Source organism: Scaptodrosophila lebanonensis, unplaced genomic scaffold, assembly GCF_003285725.1.
Source record: "Scaptodrosophila lebanonensis strain 11010-0011.00,11010-0021.00 unplaced genomic scaffold, SlebRS2 tig00000024-arrow-pilon, whole genome shotgun sequence".
Classification (NCBI taxonomy): Eukaryota; Metazoa; Arthropoda; class Insecta; order Diptera; family Drosophilidae; genus Scaptodrosophila; species Scaptodrosophila lebanonensis.
The window spans coordinates 1,257,990-1,284,143 of NW_022060538.1; the positions used below are offsets into that span (position 1 = coordinate 1,257,990).

Sequence of the window (26,154 nt, forward strand, 5' to 3'; positions counted from 1 at the left end):
TCTTCCTAGAAATCGTCTATAGAAATCGCTCTTTCTCTCTTTCGGCCAAACCTGTATCATTATAACCTTGTTATAGCTTGTCTTTGGCTTAGAGTTTTCAAACGAAAGATGACAAGCCTTCAATTGTCTCTTAACTACATTCTGCATCTGCGTCCACATTTATTTGATGTGAAGTTGGTACTTAATGGTTTTTGAGGAAGGGTGTAAAGAGACACAAGTTCAACCTATTGGACACAGAGTGTATAAGCCATTTAGCTAAACGTAGCCCTGGTCTTTCATATTAAAAGCGACCCCATTCCGGAACAATCCATTAACCTACCAATTACGTGAATGATAATTGGCTATTTGGCCACCATACTACCAACCCATAAACTAAACTAGGTCTGCCGAGGAATAATTACCATCTGCAAATAATTAATAGCCGCTTGTTTTCTGCTTTTATTATTATATTTATTTTCTTAAACATCGTTCTCTCTCTCTCTTTACACATCAACATCTGTTTTGTTTTGCTATCACATTGAATTGTTACATTTATAGTAGTAGTTGCTGCATGTTTCTTGCTTAAAATCATTAAACATGTTTTAAACTTCATTTGAAATACAATTGTATTATTGTTTTTTATGTATATAGGTAAGACCTATGTGGTATACATGTATGTATGCGTGTTTGTTTATGGAGCTGTGTTGGTGGTGGTTGTAAAGAAATTAAGGAGCACTCACAAATGGCAGCCTGTCTGCCTGCCTGCCATACGTTAGACGGTGCTGTTTGTTAACATTTTGCGGAACTTTCAATACGTTTTTGAATTTTTATAACTCGAATTCAATTTCAACATTCATTCCTCGTTTGTTTCCATTATACAATTTAGACTTAAAATTGCAGTTGCTTTTGCTTGAAGCTTACACATGTATAGTTTTAGTTGCTTAGTTCCTTTTTCTCTCTCTCTCACTAAATTTTTGTTTTTCCTTTTAAAATATACGCTTTAAAATATAGAAATAATATGTGTATACATATATGATTCATCTGTTTCTGTTTTCGTTTTCTGTTTTGTTTCACGTATATATAGTAAAATATATGTATAATATAATATAATATTGTATGTGTGTATATATAGATTTGTATGCATTTCCATTATGCTTGTTCTGCTATCAATGCATTCTTCTTAATTAATTCTCCGTAGTAGTTGTTGTAGTTGTAGTATTTTGCAGCTCTTCGAGAGTTGGAATATCGTCTTGTAGTGTCAGCACTAGTAACCTTGGGTTATATTTGCCAGCTAAATAATATGTATCATTGTTATCGTATATGGATTGATATTGCTTCGCATCGGCGCCGAACTTGGCGAAGTAGTTTGGAAACTGCAGCACCTCGCAGCGATGAGATATGGTCTGTACATCGTTCTCATCCTCGTGCGGCGATTCAAAGAGAGCACCCTGAAAATATACAATATAAATTATTGAAAAATAACAACAATTTTTTGTATACAATATAATAACCCTACCGGATATTTAAGTTTGGGACAGCCCGTCGTTTCTTCTGGATGATAAAACCAAGCTACGCGCACTACTTTATTGCCAGTAGTGGTCTCCCACATAGACTCAATGCGTCCAATGTAAGGTCGATCCGGCCTTCCAGTTGATAAAAATACTGCACAATCCCCGACCTGCAAGGCAATCCATACAAATAAATTAACATTGTGTTACTGCTTCTAATTCCATTTTATATACCGTAATGGTCTCCTTTCCCCTTTTGATTGTTTTGTAGAATTGCTTTCTGGCTCGACCCTTGACGCCCGCCTTACGATAGGCGGTGCCAAACCAACCCCAAAGCTGCCGCTCCGGCAAAAATGCTGCAATTTTGCTGCTGCCTTTGGAGTTGTTGTGTTCAACCAGTTCGTCGCCCTTGACCTAGAAGAGATTTGAATTATAAATTGGTTTAGCACAAGGTTACTCGTATAATGGGATTAACCAGAAATAGACGAGTTCATTATTAATGCTCACCTCATCAGATATCTCAGACATCATGTTGGACGTAGTCTCCTCTTCCATGTCCAATTGCTCCGTTTTAACTTTAGCCAGTGCATCCACTCTACCGCGCTGTTGGGCGGCTTTTGAATCTAAAGAGGACTCTATTGTAGGTGCAGTCACATCTATTGCCTCCGACTCGGCCTCCGGCATGTGTGGAACAATACCAGCTTGTGTTAAGTAAATCTGACCCTCAGCCTCGTTGGCATTTTTTCTATGATGCTTCTTGTGCTTCTTGCGCTTCTTGTGCTTATGATGCTTCCGACTACCCTCAGTGAGATTGTCGCTGGGCGCTACGCTCACATCCGTGCCACCGTTGTGGCAGCCATTCACAGTACCACCGCTGTTGCTGTTATTATTGTTGATAATTGTTGCCTGTTGAGTGCCGTTTTGTGATTTGTTTAGTTTCTTTTGACTCTTCTTTAGGCGCTTCTTTTCGCTGCGTTGATTAAACAGCTCCATAGTGGCGGCTAGTGACGTCATATTGTCAGTGGTCATGGCAAAGCCATGGTGGCTATGATGATCATCGCCGGACAGAGAGCTATGCTCGTTCGCGGCCTGTGTGTCGCCACCGCTGCGGGAGCCACTGCCACCAGCACTGCTACGCTTCTGCTTGCCTAAGGAGTAGAGGGGATTATCGTTGTACTCTGTATGGTGGCCGAGTACGATACGCAACACACGAACACAATGCAAAGAAGGGAAACGAAAAGGTAGAAATAAATAAAGATGCTAACACACACACAAGTAAACGAAAGATATTCCTATCAAAGTTATTCCTGTAATGTTGTCCCCTAATGAAATGTCCTATATAAATATTATTTATTAAATAAGTATGTACACTTCTATATAGATAAGTTTTTAGATTAATTTAGATAACGTTTCCAAAAAGAAATTCCCGTTAATGACCGTCAATAAAATAGCGATAGCGCCAATTAGTGTAATTTTTATCAACCTCGTAACAATTGTGTAAGACTGAGTAATCTACTTTACTTCAGGTATTCTTACCCGCAATCGGATAATGGCTAAGCAGAAAACGTATGTTCTGCAAGCGGATCCTGCCGCTGTCACCGTCATCGAACTCCACGCTCACAAAGTCCTGCGGTGTTGCCGGTGCTGCAGCATCCAGAAAAGGTTCGGATTCAATGGCACGACCTGGATAAAGGCAGCGATACTGTTGACTCCAGTAGGCACATAAGCGTGTGCCCACAGGCACGTTGTCAACACTCTTCGGCGCCACCTCGAGTATCTGTAGGTAAATAGAGAAGTTTTAATCTCAAGAAATAATCTAAACATATCGTAAAGCAATTGAATCCGATAATATGCAACCTTAACTTTTCTTCCACAGGTATAACATAACTCATAACTGGATCTAAACTCACCGTATCCTTGAGTATGTCCTCTCGCGACATCACATGTGATTTGTTGCCGCGCTCACCGTCCAGTGTGATTGCATAAACATCGGGCGGCCGCAAGGGCTTCATTACACCAGCATAAAACAGACCGCCCATGTCCGTGAGAACGCGGGTCTCGTCGCGATACAAATGCTCGCTAGTGAGCTGCAGCTCCCGATCTATGGCGCTTTTATTGCTGTTGTTGCTGCTATTATTATTATTGTTATTGTTGTTGCTAGTACTGCCATTAGCGACTGATGTTTCGCGTTGCTCCAACGCCGCTGTTCGAGCCGCGTTTTTAGCCACAAGTTTGCGCTCCTTCCGTGCCAACTGATGAGCGGCTTTGTCGCCGGCCGAATGTTTGTGTGCTAGTCGAGAACCATTGCCAGACACCAAGCAAGAGGTAGAGGGGGAAGAGGACACAGAAGTGGCACTAGAAGCTGTCACCCGACTATTATTTGCCGCATCAAGAGCACTGGGCTCGAGCCGCACAAACGACGAAGACGGAGTATTAACGTTACTGCCAGAGGGCAAAAGACTGTCGCCTGGATTGGTGCACAATTGTGCAGGCGATAGTGGAGGTGGGAATGAGTGCGTCTTCTCTGGGAAGCGCAGAAAACTGGATCCTTGCAAATTGCTGCTCGAAAATTTTGGAAATTTGTAGTCCCGCAAAGGCGATGAAGTGCTGTGAGGCAAAAGAATAATGATTTACATTAATAAAACAATATAATTGAAAATGGTTTTTGCTGATAGCAGTTACCTCAGGACGTTGTTTGAGTGAAGCGCTGAAAGCGTCGACGTCAATGTTATCTGTGTGGGCTGGGGCTGAATCTGCTGCTGCTGCTTGGAGCATTTTTTCTTTTTTAATTTGTTAATCTCATCGAGTTTGCGCTTCTTCTTGCGAATTTGGCGGTTAATATTCGCCAACCGCATGCGCATATTATTGTCCATGATGCTATAGACCTCCCGGCTGAGACGCTCGGCATCGCTTTGATTTTGATTCATCGGGTGAAGCGCAGTGCGCAATTCCGACTTAAGCTGTTCATCCTCCAGATCCAGCTCCTCACCTGGATCGCCACCAATGGCAACCTCTCTGCTATGCTTCCGCTTCTTCTTGCTCTTTTTGCTGCAACGCGATGACTTGCGACTGTCAGAGGCGCTCGAGGAGGACTTGGAATGTTTGTGCTTCTTACGCTTGGCGGGCGACAGCTCACAGCTGGCACTCATACTGGACGTGGTGGGCAGCTCAATGCCCTCCATTGAGGGAAATGTGCCGCTACTGCTGCTCAGCGACATCTGGAAAGTGGACGTCTCCAGACGAAAACTTGGTGCCTGTTGCTGCGTAAAACCAAAACATGACTTTGTCAATATGCTACCAGAATCCATGACAACAGCCTCGGGCGAGCGTGTCGGTAGTGACGATGGTAATGATGGGGAAGGTGTGCGGGAGGTGGGCGTGGCAAAGAGACTACTACCCTGCACCTCTTCCTCTTGTATACGCTGTTCGGCAAGCGCACAAAGCAGCTTGAGGCCGCCAAGTGGTTCCGATGGAGCGACTACATCGATCGCTGTGGTCACTTGAACTGGTGGGGGTGGCGTCAGCCGTCGTGTAGTCATAACCGCACTTGGCACCAATGCATGCTCCAATTGCTCGGCATGCTCCATGGGCTCCTGCTTGACACGCACCAGGGGGGTACTGTTAGTGCTGATATTAGACAGCAACTCCAATCCGGTAAGGTCTTCAGCCGCCGCTTGCGGGGGGGATAGCTTTGCCGACTGCTGCACCGATTGCAAGGGTTGCATTTGCGTTGGCAGCGCTTCCTTATGCACTGGCTCAATGGAACTACTAAAGGCTGCTGCACTGGGACTGTTACTGGCTTGATTATGGCACTCGGTTACATGTTCACTGGGCTGTTTTGTCAATTCTAGCGGCTGCTGCGCTGCATCAGCATCTGTTTCCTGCACTTTCAGCGGACAGGATGAGTTCTCATCCTCGCTGCAGACCGGTGTATCGGTTTGGATATTAACATCCTGCATCTGTGGCATCAGAGAGGTGACGGCACTGGGTGGATTTCCACTGCTCACCACTAAACGTGGTGGGGTCTGCGGCGTTAGCGGGGTGTGCAGCTTAAAGTTAAGAGCCGCTTCATCACAGGGTGCAGGACCAGGCGTGGGCGGTCCTATGGACGTGGTTGGTGTGGGTAACGACGTCGCACTGTGCATGGACAGATTCAGCAATGCCGGTGTGGGCGTGGGCGGTCCTATGGACGTTGTTGGTGTAGGCAGCGAGGCCGCGCCCGTCTGGAAGAGTATTTGATGGGGCTGTTGGCTGAGTGCCGATTCAATTGTGGCCGAAGTCGGCGGTGTTGGCAAGCGCATTAGATTCAGGGCGTGTTGTGCACTGCTTGCCTGCAGCTCCAGAAGATTGGATGAGGTGCTATTTGTGTTCGTTAGCTTGTCACGCATCTCGTAGTTGAGAGCGGTGGTTTGTGGCGGTGGTGCCAGCGGCACCAACGGCGGCACAGGCAACGAGAGCGGCTGCGCCGCCGCTAGAGTTGTATGCTTGTACTCGCTAGCATTGTACTCCTCCATCTTCATGGCCGCCGGCGCTGTGGTGGCCAGACTCAGGAAACGCGAGCTGGTGCTGCTCATGCTGCTGCTGCAACTGCTACTGGTGGCACCACTCAAGCTTAAATTAATAGAGTTGGTGGTCGTGGTGCTACTTGTGTTCGTCTGCTGGTTGGCTGCAGCGGCCAAATAAAGTTGCAATGGGGAGGCATATGATGGCGTGGCGCTCAATGTTGAATGTGCGGCCATCGGGGGGAAAAAGAAGTTGGCAGGCGAGGATTGCTGCGCCTGTTGTTGCTGCTGCAGCGCAGCGGCCTGGGGTATGTACGGTAAGACGAAGGCCGCTGCTGCTGCTGCCTGTTGAAACGGATCTGTGGGTGTTAAGATAGGAAAATTTGATATGCCTATGCACATACGGTTTACGATTGTTTTGGAAATTTTTTCATGTGACGGATTGCGGCGTTGGATGTCGTTTCGGATATTGGGTGGACGTATAAATTGTTTAAGGTTTGTGGTGGTGGGAGGAAAGAAGCGCAGTTATAAAAGCATGAATTAGTTTTATATTGGCGAAAAATCGTAATCAAATTAAATAAACTTAGCTTAAATTTTGACTAAAGCGATATATAGTAGTATGTGATAAGTGATGGCATGAAATTACAAAACTATGAATAAACTTATAGAAAAAGTGCGATGAGAACCGTTTCTTATAAACTTCATCATACCTTCACTACTATTGACATTAATTGCCTTCTTCAGACATATAATATAAAAAATTGCCTTTTAGGAATTATCTGCCAATTCACAGCAGTGTTCTTTATAAGTGTCAAACTGCAAATATCATGATTTTTATAAAAGCCTTGTATTCGATTCGCACTTCCTTTATAGCATATTATCTTTTACACAGGCACTATGCAATATTTTTGAGTAATTTCCAGCTATTTGCATACACTTACCAAGCGCTGCTGGAGCGGCGGGCAGCAGCACCACCTGTCCGCGGCTCGCCTCGCGTGAGTATTGCAAGCCCACTGTGGCGGGCGACATGGAAATCACTGATTCAATGGGTAATGGATCTACATGCAACAAAAAAAAAAAAGATGAAGAAGACATCAAAGAGGATAGAAGATACAAAATAGATGAAGATATAAACACGGAATGGAATTACTGGCATAAACACCATTGTAAATGCAAACATCAGGAATAAACATCTACTTATTCAAGCAATTCCGTCCCAGGCTTATCTCTACAGCAGTGTCGAATAGTCAGGTGCGGGTCATCGAAACAAAACGAAATTAGAATTGCTTATGATGCAATGAAGGCAGCAAGTGGCTTTTGCACAAAGTCAAAGGATGATGCACTTACTTGAATACTGCCAAAAGGCAGAAGGCGCACGATTGACGCTAGCAGCGCTCAGAGCCAACTCCTCGGCGGCGGCTGAACTGGTCATCAAATCGCCGTTGCCCGTAAAAAACAGGTTGCCACAGCTGGGGGCACCTACAATGAAATGAAATAAGGTAAAGGAATGACAATGTAAAAAATCGAAAATGAAAAATACTTTGCTGTACAATCAACAGGAAGCGCTTACAACAGCAGACAGGCAAATGAAATTTGTCTACACTCCACAATATTAGACATATTCATGTTATAATGCAAAGATTGCTCCACCTTGTCGTCAGCCCCAACTATAGTTAAAATAAATTTAATTTAATTTGTTTTGTTTTTACATTTCTTTAAGGTTTTACGCGCGCACAGCTTTAACGAACAACAAACCACGACTGACTCAACTCGGCACTCAATTGTTTAATACACAAGTTTTTATATAATACACAAGTATATATATATATATATATATATATATATATATATATATATATATATATATATATATATATATATATATATATATATATATATATATATATACATATATGTATGTGTGTGTATGTCTCTATGTGTGAGATACCACGTTGTGTGTGTATACGAAAAATATTGCATGTCCTTGAACTATGCATTTGGCGCTTGCAAACCATCCACCACCCCGCCCCACATCCCCACACTCCCATTAACATCTTCGTCGTTGCTTGTGGCATATAATTTCACATACAAATCCAATTATCTTTTATATGCCCTCACTAATTGTAGTGCATTGTATGTCACAAATTGATATGCTCCCCAGAAGTATGCAACAAACCCGAAAGAAGAGCGAACGGGCAGGAAAGTCGCCTTAAAATACAATTAGTTTGACGTTTCTGTGCCCACACAATTTTTGCAAACAACTCGATATAACACACACACACACACAAATACACACTTACATATATACCTTAAATCCAATCATGACTTCAAATATACATACATATATGAGCATACATATGTACGTACAAAACCCAAATTCATGCGATTGACGGGGGAGGGCGACTTTGCCATATGGTCACATACTCAAATCATTTAGAGTCTCATATTGCTATGCAGCAATATGGCTATTGCCAACAACAACAACAACCACAACAGGAACCATAGCAGCAGTCACAACCACAACCAGCCACCCAGCATGTGAGCATCCATCCCTTGTTGCTGAAACTCCAACTGCTGAGGCTGAGACTAAGGCTGCGGCCTAAGGCTGCTGTTTCTGTTTCCGCTCTTACCCCCATATGGCCGACGTATCGCCTCACATAATTGTTGAGTGTACTTGCAACAACAAACACTGAAGTTGTTCGAAGCAGCCGAAAACGCAAAAAACACCCACCAACAACTACCTACTACGAATAATCTTTCTTTAAATCTGCTTTTATAGGGTGCTGTTTTACGGGTACATTTCCCTTTCAACAGACGAAGACGGTTCTTTCCAAATGAAAACCGTTTTATTAGTAAGATTTCAATATAAGATTGCCGATACTGCGTAATGCCCGCTCGCAGTTCTGCCACGATCGAAGTGGAAGAGTGTTTTAAAGAAACAAATTAGGAAAGATAGTACATTTTGAATGCAATTGTTCGCTTTTAAATGACATATTAATACAAACCATATGTATATCGTTCATTTACAGATCGCTCGTTTAACTCTGTCGTTTCTTTTTCTAAATATCACACCTCTTCAAACATAGCGCAATAAACCATCGGCAACTTGGATACATTTAAATGTGAAATAAGAAAAATAGTTTTATTCAGATACCCGCAGAAAAACACAATTAAAAAATTGATAATGATAATAATGATTAACTAAAATAGACCTATACCTAAAAAGCTTAAAGTGGTGGCTAAGATAACTCTTAATTCTTTTTATCTAAACAAACTACTTAATTAAACACAAATTAAGTCAGTTTATAAAAGATTTAAAAAACCCTTTGTATTGTATTGTATTTCGTGCCTAGTAAACGGATGTGCACAAAAAAATTCTATACAATGAAAAATATTGAGTTCATACAGCAAATTCTAAAATGCTAAATCTTAATTCTTAAACAAATACTGCTAAAAACAGTGCTACCTAGTTCGATCTCCTAGTCATGTATTAAAAATTCAAGCTCACATACATCAAATACGTTATTTATGTGGCATAGCGTAGTAGTTAGTCAACAACACCCAACCGAAAAACGTACACTCTGCTTAATTCCCATCGTTAACTTCCTTCTTTACAATTTTATATAATTTTCCATGGGGTTGTTTGCAGTTGAAAACAGCGCGATGTTTGCGTTTTAATATTTAAGCGCCCATAGTGAAGAGCACAGTCACATACAGTCCCAATCGGTCTGTCGAGCCCTGGTGGGGGGGAGTTAGAGGCTGTCACAATAACTCGGTACGTTAACTACCGAACAGGCGGCCGATCGCATCATATGATTTCTGCCCACTTAACGGGGTGTTTAAAGCACCACCACCATCTGTGCGAGAGAGCGGTGCCGACGACAACTACGACTACCACGAAAAGGATGGCGTCCACACCCTTAACTCACTGATGGAATTTTTCAATGTTTGTGGAAATCTTATTAGTGCCATAATTGGACGAAGTCCATACCGCCCAGTGAACGAAGGAAAGCAGTTGCACGGTCGTGCTTTTTTCACCATAATGATGCCCCTGGGAACAAGCGAGCGGCTTTAGCATCAAAGTCGAACATTTATAAAGCATCCATGCCCTTTCCATGCCCATTTTAGCCAACGGCAAGAATCTCTGCCACTTTATTGAATTACAGCAAAAACTTACCCAAGTCTGCTACGCGTATGCCGAAGCAATTCATATCCTTGCTCAGTGGCTGCTGCAGCGGCAGGGTCGCAGCGCTGTTCAGGGTGGCTGTTGTAGTTTCCTGAGGACGTTTACGTGCTACTGCAATGCCAATGGGCACAGAGTTGCCTAGAAGTGAGGGTGTTGTGTTAGCAAGTAGGGGGCAGACGGGCAAATAAACATACTTGTGCTCCCCAGCGGTGGCACCGTCGTCGTCTTCTCCAAATCTGATACTTTGGGCGAAGAAGCCTCTATTTTTACCAGGGTTGTGAGAGTGGATGACGACATGGTCTTGGATGTGGCCGATGCTGTAACTGAGGAAGACGAAACGGTGCCCAGACCAGCCGCTGTGAGTGATGTGGAAGCCGTCTGGTGGTGGTGATGCTGCTGCTGCTGCTGTTGCTGATGGCAATTATTGGAGCTAATTTCAGAAACTTGGCAAGGCTCCCGCTTGATTTGCACAAAAGTGTATGAGGAGTTAGTTTGCTGGTGATGGTGATGCAGAGGCGCAGTCACATAATGCGTATTTGCTGGTATAGCACCAAACTGTTCTAAGTGCAGTGGTGTGCCAGCGGCTGCTCCGGCTGGCGTTGTCGTGGAGGGCACTAGAAATGTCGCTGCTGCTGCAGCGGCGGCAACCGAGGAACTCAAGACGTCCGCGGCGTTAGCTGTTGCATTTGCATTGAATGTGGCCATTTGACGTTTGTGGTGTTTCAGTAGTGTGTGTTTATGTGTATTCAAATTGTAGGACTTTTCTATCGAAGACGACACAGTGGTTGTCTAGCGTGAGGCATCGCAGCAGCCAAACCGCACTTGGGTCCCGGTGGTTGGCGATGGCAACAACAACGGCGACGTGCTGCGGCGCATATACTTTATATAAATATGTATGTATATTTTTGCGTACACATATATCTTTCTATATGTATGTATATATGTATGTACTTATTTATATAGCTACAACTAACATCCATTATCTGCGCACACATTCGCAGTCTACATTTTTAGAGGTTTTTGGTGTCGTACGTGCAACATTTAACGCATTTTTAAACAACATTAAGACGCTTCTTATTAATAAATGACATAATCGACGCGCGACGTATGCAAGTTGCAGTATTTCTGTATAAAACTGGACCTGTCCGTAGGTCCCAGCGAGGTGGCGACAACAACTTCGACGACGAGAAGGTGGCGGGGGCGGCGATGAGGTTGTGGCCCGCACACAATCACCAGTGTTCTGCGTTAAACTGCGACGCTTTCGATGGTTCCAAAAAACGTTTTAACTTTCACAATATATATAGAACTAAACGCTCTTAACGATCGCGCGTTTTTGCGAATTAGTTATTCCTGGAAAAAAGTCCACGGGAGACAAAAACTTCAAGTTTTCACTTAGTTCACGAAGCAGAGGTACTGCCAACTCAAGCCATATTGAATTGTCAGCAAGGCGACAGAGGCAGTAACTGCTGATAAATACTGCAAGTACTTTTAGTATTTTGAAGTGCTGCCAGACAATTTTATTTAATTACCAATTTATTACTGGCGGCAAGGCTTCACATTTTAAAATATAAAAATACATTTTTTGTTAATATTTAACCATCAAAATAAAAACTAAAATTGGTTAACAGATATGTGAACCGCAATCTTTTGATTAATTTCTGATGGTTTATTGTTATCGTTACATACTTCTTATTGTTATGTCACGTACGTTATAATCATAGCATCATTAAATGTATATTTAAAATAACTTATATAATACAACGAAAAATAAAGGGCTAGCCAACTACCAAACCTTCTTAAAGGATGGGAAGTTACAAAATACATAAATGCAAATACTGTGAGCATATGATGCGTCACCGCTTACAGGTAAATGCGCCGCAAATCCTTAGGCGTTGTAATTGAATTGCATTGCGGACACAATTTTCGAGCTCCTAGAGTCTGCAACCAGCACTGTTCGCAGTGGACATGCCAGCAGGAAACGGAAATGGCGGGATTTTTGTAGTCATCGATGCAAATCAGGCATTTGAATTTGCTCTGCGCCTGCTTTTCGTATAGACGTAACTTAGCCTTTAAGGACTCAATTATTTGCTGTTGAGTCTGGGCGGATTTGCTACTACGTGATGTGGAAGGTGCTTGTGATGTGGATGGCGTGGGACTGTGACAATCTGAATCTTCCATCGCTTCAGTCGTTGGGTGAACGTTGTTCGCTCCATTGGAATGGTTAGTTTTGCTTATTTCGTTGGACGAAAGCAGCTGCCGGACATATCGGGTCACATCTGCCTCCGAAACATCCCCGTCAGTGTCCTCGTTGGTTAGTGATATTACATCTTCTTCGCCGTATTGCGTTGGCCCGTAGATGTGTGTGTCGTCTTCGTCCACATTGAGATCTTCGTCGTCCTCATCGTTAGTCGCCTGTTGGCTGCCATTGTACTTTATGGTCTGGCCTAAGTTGAGAGACGAGTATCCCCCCTGCACCAGCGTGGAGACACGTACACGCTTTTGACCTGCCCACTCGTACTCCTCGTACTCATCGCTATCCTCGTCGTCATCACTGGAATGGCGTTGGCCATTAGTTACACCATTGCGTCGGCTACTGCGCAAGCATTGGTTCACATGCCGTTGAATTTCAGACTGTGGAAAGTTTTTGTTGCAAACTGGGCAGGTGGGTTCGGTGCTCTTTGATGCAGTTGATGCGGCTGAGGGGGCCGTCGGCGTTGTAGGACGTTTGCGGGTGCGTTGTCGCTGACGTGCTTGTCGATTCCGCTGGATTCGCTGAAACACACACCAAGGCTTGCGCCGACTGCCGCCATCATCTCCGCCGCCTTCACTTGATTGTGTTATTGTTGTCGTTTCAACAAGAGTCGATGTAGCTGCGGCGGAATTGTTGGAACGCAGCTGCATGCTATGCAATCGCTCCATTTCTATCTTACAGTGTTCGGCCACAAGGCCACGTTTAATTTTGACATCGCAGGTCGGGCAAACTACATCCTCATCACCACCGCTACCCAAAGCGAAGTTTTCGGCGTTTAGAGCCGCCTCTGTTGTCATAGCAGGACACGTTTCCGGACTTTCTCACGCTAAATACCCACACATAGACAATTTCCACACTTCCTACCGCCACACAAGTAGTGTCTTTACAGTCCGGATTGTTTGGATTTCGCAGATATACCCAGATTAATAATTAAAAATTTCGCAACCGACAACGACGCGACAGCAATAAGCAGTCTGTTTCGATAGCAATATGTTCGTGACCTGGCACGACCATCGATAGTTCATTCAAACGTGTCAGTTGCCATCTCCATGTCCGCTAGTCGCTCCGAATGGCAAGCGCAGTTTCTACTTTATCATTTCGATTTTGTTTATTTTTGATGTGAAAAACTTGCCAAATTAGTGGTGCGTGAATTTGAGGCAATTAAAAATGTAAAAAACTAAAGATAACGGGTTTCTCCTATGCACAGTGTGTATAATTTCTCAGGTGCATGCTGCTAATCTGTAGGTACTGAATCTACGCCATTTTTGCAGTTCTCACTGAGACAGACACGTTCACAGGCCACGAAGAAAAACAAATAGAGAAAATAATAGTTTGTGTGCAAAATAGTATTCTTTAAAATTGCAGAGCAGTGAGTGTGTGTATATGGGTGTTAAATACATTTTACTTTTAAAATAAAGTGAGGAAAATGACACCAACTGCGCATAATTCAAAAACAATGCAACAACAACAGCAGCACCCTTACCAGCAGCAGCAACAACAAAGCCCTAACTTGCCTCAATATGCCTTGAGCGGAATGAGCTCCTTTGATGCTGAATCGCTGCCTGATTATTCAGAATTTGATTCCGAATCGGTAACTTTGGACTATTACAAGGAAAGGTATCGTTTTGTACTCCCAATTATTCCATTTATCTTTATCTTCATTTTGTTTTGCTTCCGTTGCATCGTCACTGTTCGTTCTTATTCTCTTGTTGTTGTTATTGTCAGTTTATATCTGTATGTATGCCCTAGTTTTACTTTTCCTTTTGCATTTTGTCATTCATTCATTCATTCTATTGCAATTAAACCCAAAGATCCTGTTGCCATGCCATTCAGTCAATACCTATTGTTGTTGTTACGTGTTCCCATATGCAAATTTTCTTCGCTCAATATTCGTCTATCATCATGCTGAAATAAAAGCCGCTCGTGCTCATTGCTAAAAATAGTCGCGTCGTCTTGATCTGATCTGGTCCCCACAATGTATGCCAAGAGGCAGCCGAGAAATGTTTTTTTGTTTGTCTTGCCCGTTTAGTTTTCTCAACACTGCCACATTTTCCCCAGCCATTTGTTTTTGCATGTACCATGTTGATACATATTATTATGTTCATACATACATACTGAATAATAGTATGTATGCGTATGTCTTAGCATTTCCATATGTATCAAATCGTCGCCCCCACAAAGGCATTGTCAGCGCCATCGCATAATTAATGATGCATTAAGTTGCGCGGTTCCCAATGCACTTCTACGGCTGCTACTCCCGTGGCGCCCTCTCTCATCTGACACGCTGCTGAGCCTGCTCATTTGAATTGAATCGTTTTGTCGCAAGACTCCCTTATGTTGTCGGTTTTCCCATACATACATATGTACGTATGTATGTATGTAAATATTTATGTACACAGTCTGTTGCCGGTTCGCTTTTTCGACTACATTTACATGACTTCCCTATAGGCCGCTACTTCCGACACACATATGTACATATGTATCTATTCTGGCCAAATAAATTAAATTCAAATTATTTCGATGAATGAATCAAAAACTATTGAAGCGTTGCAAAATTGCAGCACTTTATTTGGTTGTATTTTGCGTATCTTAAATTGTGTTACGCCAACCAATTGTCTGGATTAATTTTGCCCCAATGCCTGTCTTTATACGAATAGAAAACCAATTCAGATTTTTTAAGAAAAAATATTTTTTTTTATACCCTGTACCCAAAGGGTACAAGGGTATATTAGTTTTGTGCGAGTCCACATGGAACACACAAAAGGATGCTTGGTAGACCCCACAAAGTATATATATTCTTGATCAGCATGACAAGCCGAGTCGATATAGCCATGTCCGTCTGTCTGTCGTCTGTATGAACGCAAGGATCTCCGAAAGTATAAGAGCTAGAATAACCAAACTTGGTATACAGATTCTCCTGAGCCCGAGAAAGGACGAGTTTGTTCATTTTTTCTGATCCACTCCCCTATTAACGATTTTCTATAATTCCCGTAATTCTTGGAATTTTGAACTAAAATTTGGTAGTCAGTGGTTAGTGATTATATATCCGTATACCAAGTTTCATTATCATAGAATGTTCGGAAAAAAAGTTATAGCCATATAGCCAAATTAATTAATTAATTTAATTTCTTTTTTGTGGGGTGGTACAGGGTATTTAAGAGTTGAGCCTGCTCGACTTTAGCATTCCTTTCTTGTCATTTCTGCGCGACTTCCAAAGTAAAAACGAAAAATAGAAAGAAAATCAGACAATTCCTATGTTCCTCTAACTGAAAGAACAAATTGTTGCGAAACTAATTTTTAATATATAATATTTGGTAATTGAATAACATAATCATTTTCCAAAATGCTATAACCAATTCTATTTTGGTCTAATTTTATTAGGTCGATTTCCGAGGTCTACAGATTAGATAAATCCATCCATATTTTTGTGTTCGCATATTTTTAATAAGTCAATGTATTAAATTATGAAGAATCACGAATTGAATGCATCGTTGAAACGTGGCATGCAAAAAAAAATGCATTTTTATACTATACAATTTTATAAACTCGGATTTACCATGCTTCCAATCCCCTAAAACAATGTCGTTTATCATAAAAAAGTTATAAAAAAGGAAATAGTCCATCAAGAACTTGTCGGGTGATTTGCCTGCTCGTTTTTGTTGCCGCTGTTTAAATGCATGTTGTTGCTTTCATTTTTTTCATTATGCCTAACTGCTGTTGCTTTCAAGTATTTTGTTTTGCTGCACGAACCAAGTCGTAGTTGGCCCCAATATCAAAAATATCCAGCTTGAATAAAGAAACCCAGATTCAAGCTAATCAATTGTTACCAATTCTGTTCTCCTCTCACCACCCTGCCATAAAACCTAAAACAACACACTCTCAAAACAGGTGTTGAGAGGGCTGTCGCCGTTGCCAGCATTTTAAAATTGAAGCTACGAAAACATTACGCATTGGAAAACCTCAAACACGTGCAAAGAAAAGCAATACAAAAATATTAATAATAAGAACGCAAGTTAAAGCATTTAAACGTTAAAGCCAATTTTTCAACTACAACCGTGTTATTCCCCATAAAAAAACTAACCAAAACCAAAAAGCAATTTCAAAGCCGAAACCCAAACAGTAAACATAAACATTTAACTAAACGCATTGAAGCATTCCAAATTAGTATTCTCGGGCAACTAATTGCCTCCTAGTTTTTAAGGTGAGTATGATTAATAAAAATATACAGTTGCTTTTGCCATAGAGTGTGCAATTGGTAATTAATATTGAGTCTCACTTCCATACACAGTGTACTACGTCCACCAGCAGAAAAGATGGCGCCAACAACTACAATTGAAACCATTACAATCACAAGGCCGTTGAAGGTAATCATTGGGGCTAGAAAATGTCTGAAAACTGTGCTTAAACCTTTTTCTGTGCTGTTACGTGGCAGGTCATTGCATTTATATGTGGCGTCATTGTCGTCGCACTCATGATCATGGCTCTGGCTTCCACAGATTGGCTGATGGCTGCTGGCTGGCGTCAGGGTCTGTTTATGCATTGCATAGAGGAGGATGTAATGCCACCGCTGCCGTTTAATATTCAGGATCCTCCTGGCTGCTATGCAAGTCGCGATGTCGGTGCGTAATAATTAAACTTCAAACTCCACTACGATTATTTACTTGTCCACTGCATTACATTCAGTTAAATCAATCCATAGTTTTGAAAATTTAAGTCTACTGATCAATTAGTTATATTTGGCTTGTGTCGAATATTCGATCAGTATGGATGTATAAAGATATATATTTCTTATTTTTTGAATTATGTACGTTCAAATCTATTTATTTAGATGGTAAAACATAAATAGTTTATAAAATTGTTTCTAATAACAGTCATCTGTTTTTAGGTTACATTAAAGCTACCGCAGCGCTGTGCATTATTACATTAATAACGGACGTTATAGCCACAGTGCTTACCGGTTTAGGCTTGAAATCGCAGAACCACAATCTCAAATACAAATTCTATCGCATCGCGGTCTTAGTAATGCTTGTATCATGTGAGTCGCCTGAAGATATCAATACAAATGACAAATTATAATAGTAGTAAAATTTATTTTGCAGTGCTGGCCGTACTGTCTGCCTTGATAGTGTACCCTGTTTGCTTTGCAGGCGAACTTAATCTTGGTAAGTACCTATTCATTTTATTTACATATTTATAACATTTTATTCATATGCCTCAGCGAATCGACCAATTTGGGAATTCGGCTGGGCCTATGGTGTTGGCTGGGGCGCTGCCATATTCCTCTTTGGCGCCGTCGTCTTACTGCTATGCGACAAGGAATCCGAGGAGATATACTATAAGGAAAGAAAAATCGTACACGAAAACCAAATGCGCGCCTAGGCAAGGCCGCACGACCTGCCTGACGTCGTTCTTTAGACATAAGTATATAGCAACAACAACAACAGCAAGAAGACACACACACACATATATATATATATATATATATATATATATATATATATATATATATATATATATATATATATATATATATATATATATATCAAAACATAGATTTCGATTCAAACGACAACAGCAACAGAAAATTTGCATTGCCAATGTGTTAACATTATGATTATGTACACCATTCAACATTTAAAGACAAAAATTTCCACTTAAAATCTCAGTAGTCACCGAAACCCGTATAATATGTACTCAATATTTGTTTAGAATTTTCATTGAGTTCACAAGTTTCCATAATCTTCCAAAGCATAATTTCATACATATATACACACATGCATACATACCTACCCCACATATACTCATGAGTTAAAAATTGAGGAATGGAGTGATATGGATATAGTAGAAAAATCAGAAGCGAATCCTAACTAAATACTTATAAATATTAAGCTTAACAGCGACTTTTACAAAATTGTAGCCAACTTTTAGTGTGCTCTTTAGTAGGAATGTGAAACAAGTAAAAAGAAGTTGTACTTTCTGCATATTAACATACTCGCCCGCATAAAAACATATATACTCTCGCCCAGTTATGTAACCGTCATGTAATCTCCAAAGATGCAAAAAAAAAAAACCGCATATACATATGTATCCGCAATGGATTGCTTATACAGTCTTTGAGCTCCCTATTAAGAAGAAATTGAAAAACAAATATTTAAACAAATATTAGAAATTGTACCTATGTGTATGTACTTGAATTCATTTGTAAAATTCTAAGCGTAATGAACAAAAAACAAAAGACGTATCGCAAAAACGAAAATGCAATGAAATTCAACGATCCAGACACACTCGCGCACACACAGGAAACACAAAACATACACTAGTTTTTGTGCACCAACCAACTTGGAACCCGCGATTACGCTTTCAATAACTAGTTTTGTTCTTTTTTTTAAATGCGTATCAAGTAACCAGTTCGTTAACAGTTTAGCTCCTATTCCTTGACGGCCACCGCGCCCGTTTCCGTTTTGTTGATATTTTTGTAGCTGCTATGTATATGTGTCAGTGCTGTTCAAAAATCATTGTACTCGAATATTTGTACCTACTTACCTATTGTAACATAGTTTAGATCCCTCACTGCCTGACTCCAAACAGTTCAATTAATATTTTAAGTTTTGAACTGCAAACTTTTCTGACAGACTTATAAACTTTAATTAATAATATTGTGCAACTAAACTCATATTTATTTATATTTGTTTACGTTTGGTTTACTCTCTATATATTTGGCACAAGCTTTTGTGTAATTTTGTAATATTTACTGATATACTGAAACATTACAGCTTAATTTATATTTATTTGTATCAAAAGTACGTAATTGACTTGTTCTGTATACTCTTGTCACTTTTTGTTAATAAAATAAAATCCATATGATTTTACAAAACACTTCAGTTATTTTTTGGTTTGTTCTTAGATGCTTTCCATAAGCAAAGTATACCCAATAGAATATGAACATATTTATTTATTTTCTACTTATAATTAGTTTGTAATATTTAATTATAAGATTTAAAATGCGTTAGATTCAATAGTAGGAGAGTATTACTTACCAGTTGTCCCGAACATTGAGCTTAACGTGCGACAAATACAGTAGGTTTTTCAACATCAGTTTACGAACCTAATTAGAGGAGCTGTACCAGAAATTTTGCCCTCAATCAGGTTCAAAACCCAAGTCTTCCAATTAGCGCGAAGCTCTTCTACTTGTTGGGTTGGCCTAAGATTGTATTAGACAATAGCTACTGTAATTATATGGGCGCGAAAACAATTTAGCAATATGAAATCGACCGCAAGTTCATTATTATGGTGCACATTTCGCCTTAAAATGGAACTGAGTTGTATTTGTTGGATGTTTTTATTGATCATATGCACAAATTATTATTTTAAAGCATTTTAATTTTTTTGGCCCCCATTTGGAAAAAGCTGCGTACGCCCTTGGTTACAACTGAGTTCGTTTATTTGGAAAATCAGCGCTAAATATTACGTTCTAATCTCTTCTACACTGCCTACGTTTCGTACTGGGCGCCACAAAATGGTCCGCAGCATTTGTGTTTATCAGACATCTACTTATATGATTGTATATACATAATTTTATTATTATATAGCATAGTCGCCATTTCGTATACAAACTTTCCCAAAAGCATCGTTCAAAAAACAAATTCATATCCTCTTTGAGCTTTGTTTAAAACGTTTCAGTTTATTCCGTTTCGTTTCACTTTCTCTTTTCGTTCCCTCAAAACGCAGAAAGAGCAAACACAAAAACGAAAACAACTATCACAAAACACAATTGCAAATATTAGCCGAAGTCAAATGAAATGGAAAACAAAACCACATCATCAATAACAACAACAAGTTAAACGCGACGTAAATTACAACAAAAGGAAAAATATATGCTTAAATATACATATATTGAAGATATTGAACAAATCGTAGGCAGGAACGTGCGGTGAAAAAGAAGAAAACGAAACGAAACAAAACACAATTAATAGAGAGTATAACATTAAAAATTATACCAAAAACAAAATAAGATGAAAAAGATATAAATACAGAAACAAGTTAAATTAACACTAAACTATTGTTAAGTAAGTTTAAAGTAAATTTTATTAAACAAAAAACACAACATTGTAATTATCAATTAATTAATTTAACAAAACAAATATACACGCATGCATACTCAATTGCAAATCTTAACGAAACGTTACCATTTTATATTTATTTATTGTAAAACAACATTAAAACACTTCGAAAATTGAAAGCAAAATTAGCAATTAATAAGACATAACGAAATATTTGTTATTTATCATAATAACACATATTACTAAACGAAACGTCTAAAATCATCATTCATAGAATTTCGAATTGAAGACCACAAATCGACTGGTTTGAAAACAAAATGCGAAAATTATCAAACGTATTGCTAGTGATTCATATAATGTAAACGTATAGATCGTATATTATGAAATTATATATATACATATGAAAGGAAAAAACAAATTACATTTCCCCTAACTATAACTGTAAACAAGTAAATTTAAAATTTATTTCAAAACCAAAATCAACATTACTTAATTATTATTGCATTTGGCAAAATGTTCACCAGAAATTTCACCCCACCCTCGAACATATTTTAGTTGCAATGTAAATATTTCGGGCAATTTTATCAAAATTACACACACACCCAAAATAATGTATATTTTGGAACTCAAGTAAAGTTTTATTACCCATTAACCTGTTTGAACAAAATATAAAATACACATACATATGTAACACTTATGTAACTATATTCCATAGCCAAAGCGTATCTCTAATCCAATTTATGTTCTACCATTGCTATATCAAGAAAAGATACTTACAATATATAGTACACCAATCCGAGACACATAATCCATTATATGTATGACGTCCCGAAATTTTAAATTATGTTGTTTTTTTTTAAGGGCGGGTCAATTTGTACACTTTTTGGCAGAGACTGATGAACACGCAGACTACCAGGTCCTAGTTTCGTAAGAACTTTTAAAACGTTTCTAGACATATTATTATTTTCCAGGTCTTATTGCTTTATAAATTTGAGATGAATATCACCATGGATGGCAGTCCATATCGTGGCGCATTAAATTTCCAGCTTGATATAAAATATGGTTTGAAAATATATTGACAGACAGCAAATAAAAATATAATTTAAAATTTTTAAGCTTCCAGGAGTACACATTGCTGACCGTTCATAGTATTCAACATTTGAAGCTAATTGTTTCCAACGAAAATGAAAGAAGTGCTAACGTTTTTCAATTAAAACTATTATATATTTTTTCATTTATTAATAATAAATACATACATATAAATTTTATGTACATCATGAATTATGTAAGCTAACACCAGAGTGTTACATAATTTTGAAGGAAATCAAGTTTTATTCATCATGATTTAAATTTAAAAGGTTTTGTAATGCATTTGCTTGACTTCCCATTCCTCTCTATATAAACGTGTAAATATAGTACATATTCGTTTGCATTTGCTAGAATTTTGAAATTACATACCGTTTATGATCTTGAGGAGAGCTTAACCGACAATACTTTTTATGGTGATGCATGAATGTTTGTGTCTTGCAAGTTAAATGTACTTTTAGTAACATGAAATCCTTACCTTTGTTGTTGTATGTTTATTAAAAAGCATTCGAATGTTCGCATTTAGTTTCGATGCAAAACTAATTGTTTGTTCTAGTATCTATCACAATTACAAATATGTATGAATATTTTGCTTGAGAGTGTGTTCTTATGTATTGTTTAAATGTTCTCAGCACATTCTTTGAGCTGTCTTTAAGTTTCAAACTTCTATCGAAAACAATTACATGTTTACAAATATCATCAATCAATGAATGCTTACAACAAATATATTTCTTTTTTCATTTGCTTTAGAACAAAGACAGTCTTTTACAGCTACTTATGAGATTTAGTACATATAGTACACACATACGTTTTGTCCGTATATGATTGCGATTGCAATGATTACATCAGTTTTGGCCATTAATGAGCACGTGTATGAATATGTGTTAATTGGTGTGCGTTTATGTTATGCAACTAACAATATATAGAAAATATAATTCAAGTTAAGGGTATGACTGAAATAAAGTAAATATCCATGTATAACAAAATATATTACATATATACAGTGAAAAATCCCTTAATGGACACCTCTTTTATGCGGACACTCCCTTCGGCGGACACTTTTTCTAAAACATTCGATCGGTGTATAAAGTAAGTATCCCCTTAAGCGGTCACTGTTTTCACTGTATCAACCTAAGTATGTATGTGTATAAATTAAATTAAATAGGTTAATTCGTATGGGTAACATTATTACAACAGCTTTCGATTTTAATTGAGCGTATTATAACGCAAGTTGCTGTCCATATCCCCGACATTGCCACCAACCAAATTGGCCGGTTCGGCAATCAGATCTGAACTAGATGTGGAAAACCGACGAAACCGAGGCCAAGCCTCCCGTACGCTGTCAATAAGGCGTTGCTGGAATGTCTTATGCTCCATGTCCACCGATTGAGTGTCTCCGAAATTGAAATCGGCAACCTCCACAGTAAAGCTGTGCATACAATTTTGGTATAAGAAAATATTCAAATGTCAAGAATATTCTAACTTACCGATTGCGACTTTGTATATAATAGGATACGCCAAATACAACCAAAATAACAGCGAGCAGAGTACAACAAACAGGCACAACCACGACTGACAACTGTGATTGGCGCTTGGCTAAAGGATTCAAAGAGTGTTACTCAGCATATAAAAAATTATTTGTACTCATTAGTCGACGCACCTTCATACATGTTGACAGTGATTATATTTTTAATATCCGATACCTCATTACGTATAAAGAACATTATTGCCTTGCTGTCGGAAAAGTAACGCTGATAGCTGAACTGACACACGTTCGTCCTCTCATATTCTGAACAAGTCTCGTTGCCTGTCATATTGTAGGGAGCTATAATTATAAACAATCGTTAATATTTAAGCAATTTTCAATTATGTTTCAACTTTAAAGAGATTTTATATATGCTGAAGCCTAGCAAACCGATTTCAAGTTGTGATAGGTTATTAGCATATTCGATCGAAATGGAAAGAACAGTGAGTTCATATAATAAACACAGGGAATTCTTTTAGATTGTAATGAAACTTTGCGTTATATTTGCAATACGTACCATTGTGAACATAAATGCAGTATTCTATAGGCGCTGACCCATTACAAGTAATCTGGAGATTCACCATTTCCCAGTGTTGTAGCCAATTTTTGCCACTACTGCCAAAGCTGGAGACGGGATCTAAATGAGGTGACAAATAAAAAAGGTTAAGAAACGGGTACGAAATCTATCTGATTACTTACTTTTAGATACAATGCGACGCCTAAAGTAGCCATAGGCCTTCTTCGGATCTTGTGATATAATGCTCTTATTGACACAATTATAGGGCGGCTCTTCAGGTATTAACGCTAATAAACGATGTACGCCCAGCAATGGACGCACACGTTGAGGATTAAGCAAGGCTACCGATATGTTATGGCTGGTATTTTGTTGTTGTTGCTGCACCGCAGACGTTAAATTAAGACCCAAAAGGGCAGCATTGGCGTGCATTGTTTGCATGATGTCACGTTTAGAGCGTGGCACGTCAGCTTTTGGTTTAGATGTTGTGGTTGTGGTGGTTGACGAAGTCGTCGTACTTGGTGTGGTTGATGATGTTGTTGTTGTTGGCGTGGTTGTAGGAGTAGTAGTGCGGGGCGTAGTGGTTGTGGTAGTAGTTGTAGTAGTAGTTGTAGTAGTCGTCGTCGTGGAAGGAGTTGGTTGAGGAAGTGGCTCAAAAGAAGCAACCACCAACGCTTCGATATCATAGTATATATTAGGTTCCGAATATATTGCCTCATATTCATAGCTATTGGACATGCCCAGATATGTGCAATTTTGAAACCAGTAGGTCTGCACATAATATGCCTTCTGCTCTAAATAGGCTAAATCTTCGGGCAAAATTTCAATTTTGTGGTTAACTGGTGTCTTTGTGGAAACAAACTCGCTTGGTCGCACAAAATCCTTTTGTATAAGCTGCAGTTCTCCGCCCAGATGATCGCGTAGTTGAATGTTTGTTGAATCATCCCCAACTGGGAACCAGATATTGAGCAGCAGCTCTTTTTCAACTTGCACGCTCACTCGATATTTGCCTGGCTTTATGTGATCCTTGGCATAATTGACAGTCCAATTGCTTTGGGGTGACTTCAGTTGAAATACCTGTGAATGGAAACAAAGCCGCTCGTAATGAATAAGCCAGCAAGTTTAAAAATCTACAAATAAGCAATTCGAAGGTGAGGTTTTCTTTTATTTATTTCCACAGTCAGTGACGCAGATAAATGAACAATGGCTGAGTTGCTTGCGTATGTGGGGAAAACTAGCTGCTGATAACTAAAGCTGAGCGTACCAAGTACGAATTGGTATAGGCACTTTCAGACAGCGCCATTCAGAAAATTTGAATTGCAAATGCATCTAAGCATTCATACTCATACATACGATATGTACATATGTATGTATATATGCTATGCATTTCAATTACAATGATTGTTAAAAATAGCTACAAAATAAAATTATAATTATTAAAGAAACGTAACCCAATTTATCCAAAGTATGCATTGCATATTTACATAAACCTAAAATTCAAATAAAAAACACGTTCTGCTGTTTAATATGTACAAAAACGTCTCTACTATTAATTATAAATTGAGCTCATTTGGGTAGAATTGTTATCAAAAATGCGTTTCATTATTTTATTAAAAATATTTTAAATGCACGCGAACATACCAAAATGTGAGCTTATATGCTATTATTGATAATGAATTAGTCATAACAATAAATGTGCGAATATATATATATATATATATATATATATATATATATATATATGTATATATGTATATGGGTGCGTGCGTACTTGCCTTTTCATGGTTTGCATTATCTTTCCATATGAATTTAAAGTTGGTGTCTGTAGCGGGCGTCTTACCATCGTAAATTGTAACGCTAAAGTTCACCGAACCGATGAGGGCGGACGCTGGCGCCGTTAAGACAACATTGTAGGCCCTTGCTGAAAAACAAAAAACAATGAATGTTTTAGTGTAAATTTTGGCAGTAGAGCAAATATTGATTGCTATAAAAAGTGGTACGCTTGTCCGATTTATATTGTATGTATGTACATATGAACATACATACATATGTATGTACGTACACAAAAAGTTTCCTTACCTGTTTGCAGAACAGCATAGATAGTTAAAGCAAATTTCAGAATAATCGCTGGACTAGGCGACATATTTGCGTCTCGATGCAATTTCAAACAGACGTAGGAAATTCCGTTTCGACTGATTATTATGGACTGCTGCAGAACCAACCCCCCACACCCGTGCCCAACACTTGCGACAAGTAACAAAACAGAAAATCTATATTCAATTGCGCCGTTATACACCCACTTTTTACGTTTGTACAATACACTGTATATGTCGATTAGCCTTGTACTTGGTTTTTGCGTATATCACAACATTTAAATGTGTTTTAAATAACCATTCTATTGCGTTTTATTCTTCAACTGCACTCCATTAGCAAAATAATCTAACAAACATGGCAACGACGGAGTTGACACCTTGCAGCGTTGCCACCCCGGTCGCAGTAACACGACCGGCAAATCAAGTCGAAACATTTTTTTAAATACTAAA

At 39.2% G+C, this 26,154-nt stretch overlaps 4 protein-coding genes across 9 annotated transcripts; 1 reads left to right on the forward strand and 3 right to left on the reverse strand.

Annotated features, from left to right (window-relative positions):
• Positions 1 to 245: 245 nt before the first annotated feature.
• LOC115620500 (protein winged eye) lies at positions 246 to 11,551 on the reverse strand. 3 transcript variants are annotated; one of them, XM_030513753.1, is made up of 11 exons: positions 10,370 to 11,551; positions 10,167 to 10,313; positions 7,337 to 7,468; positions 6,931 to 7,047; positions 4,170 to 6,381; positions 3,398 to 4,094; positions 3,024 to 3,264; positions 1,995 to 2,635; positions 1,722 to 1,901; positions 1,496 to 1,657; positions 246 to 1,427 (listed from the first exon to the last, which is right to left on the reverse strand). In XM_030513753.1, exons 1-11 carry the CDS (start codon positions 10,878 to 10,880, stop codon positions 1,164 to 1,166), a joined length of 5,304 nt encoding a protein of 1,767 aa, XP_030369613.1. In that variant the 5' UTR covers positions 10,881 to 11,551; the 3' UTR covers positions 246 to 1,163. The 3 variants fall into 3 exon arrangements, with proteins under 3 accessions (XP_030369613.1, XP_030369614.1, XP_030369612.1); XM_030513754.1 differs by having other exon boundaries at positions 247 to 1,427; positions 1,995 to 2,665; positions 4,170 to 6,348; XM_030513752.1 differs by having other exon boundaries at positions 247 to 1,427; positions 1,995 to 2,665.
• A 309-nt stretch (positions 11,552 to 11,860) lies between these two features.
• Positions 11,861 to 13,380, reverse strand: LOC115621197 (E3 ubiquitin-protein ligase RNF220). The gene has a single exon (XM_030514776.1). It carries the CDS (start codon positions 13,221 to 13,223, stop codon positions 12,036 to 12,038), a length of 1,188 nt encoding a protein of 395 aa, XP_030370636.1. The 5' UTR covers positions 13,224 to 13,380; the 3' UTR covers positions 11,861 to 12,035.
• Positions 13,381 to 13,526: 146 nt separating this feature from the next.
• On the forward strand, positions 13,527 to 17,883 carry LOC115620895 (transmembrane protein 47). 4 transcript variants are annotated; one of them, XM_030514381.1, is made up of 7 exons: positions 13,527 to 13,671; positions 16,315 to 16,627; positions 16,715 to 16,790; positions 16,859 to 17,045; positions 17,312 to 17,461; positions 17,526 to 17,588; positions 17,645 to 17,883. In XM_030514381.1, exons 3-7 carry the CDS (start codon positions 16,740 to 16,742, stop codon positions 17,803 to 17,805), a joined length of 612 nt encoding a protein of 203 aa, XP_030370241.1. In that variant the 5' UTR covers positions 13,527 to 13,671; positions 16,315 to 16,627; positions 16,715 to 16,739; the 3' UTR covers positions 17,806 to 17,883. The 4 variants fall into 4 exon arrangements, with proteins under 4 accessions (XP_030370241.1, XP_030370243.1, XP_030370239.1 ...); XM_030514383.1 differs by having other exon boundaries at positions 13,538 to 13,667; XM_030514379.1 differs by lacking the exon at positions 16,315 to 16,627 and having other exon boundaries at positions 13,561 to 14,043.
• A 4,554-nt stretch (positions 17,884 to 22,437) lies between these two features.
• On the reverse strand, positions 22,438 to 26,020 carry LOC115620791. The gene is made up of 7 exons (XM_030514211.1): positions 25,691 to 26,020; positions 25,387 to 25,532; positions 23,797 to 24,688; positions 23,615 to 23,734; positions 23,233 to 23,397; positions 23,060 to 23,168; positions 22,438 to 23,001 (listed from the first exon to the last, which is right to left on the reverse strand). Exons 1-7 carry the CDS (start codon positions 25,752 to 25,754, stop codon positions 22,779 to 22,781), a joined length of 1,719 nt encoding a protein of 572 aa, XP_030370071.1. The 5' UTR covers positions 25,755 to 26,020; the 3' UTR covers positions 22,438 to 22,778.
• Between the last annotated feature and the right edge of the window lie 134 nt (positions 26,021 to 26,154).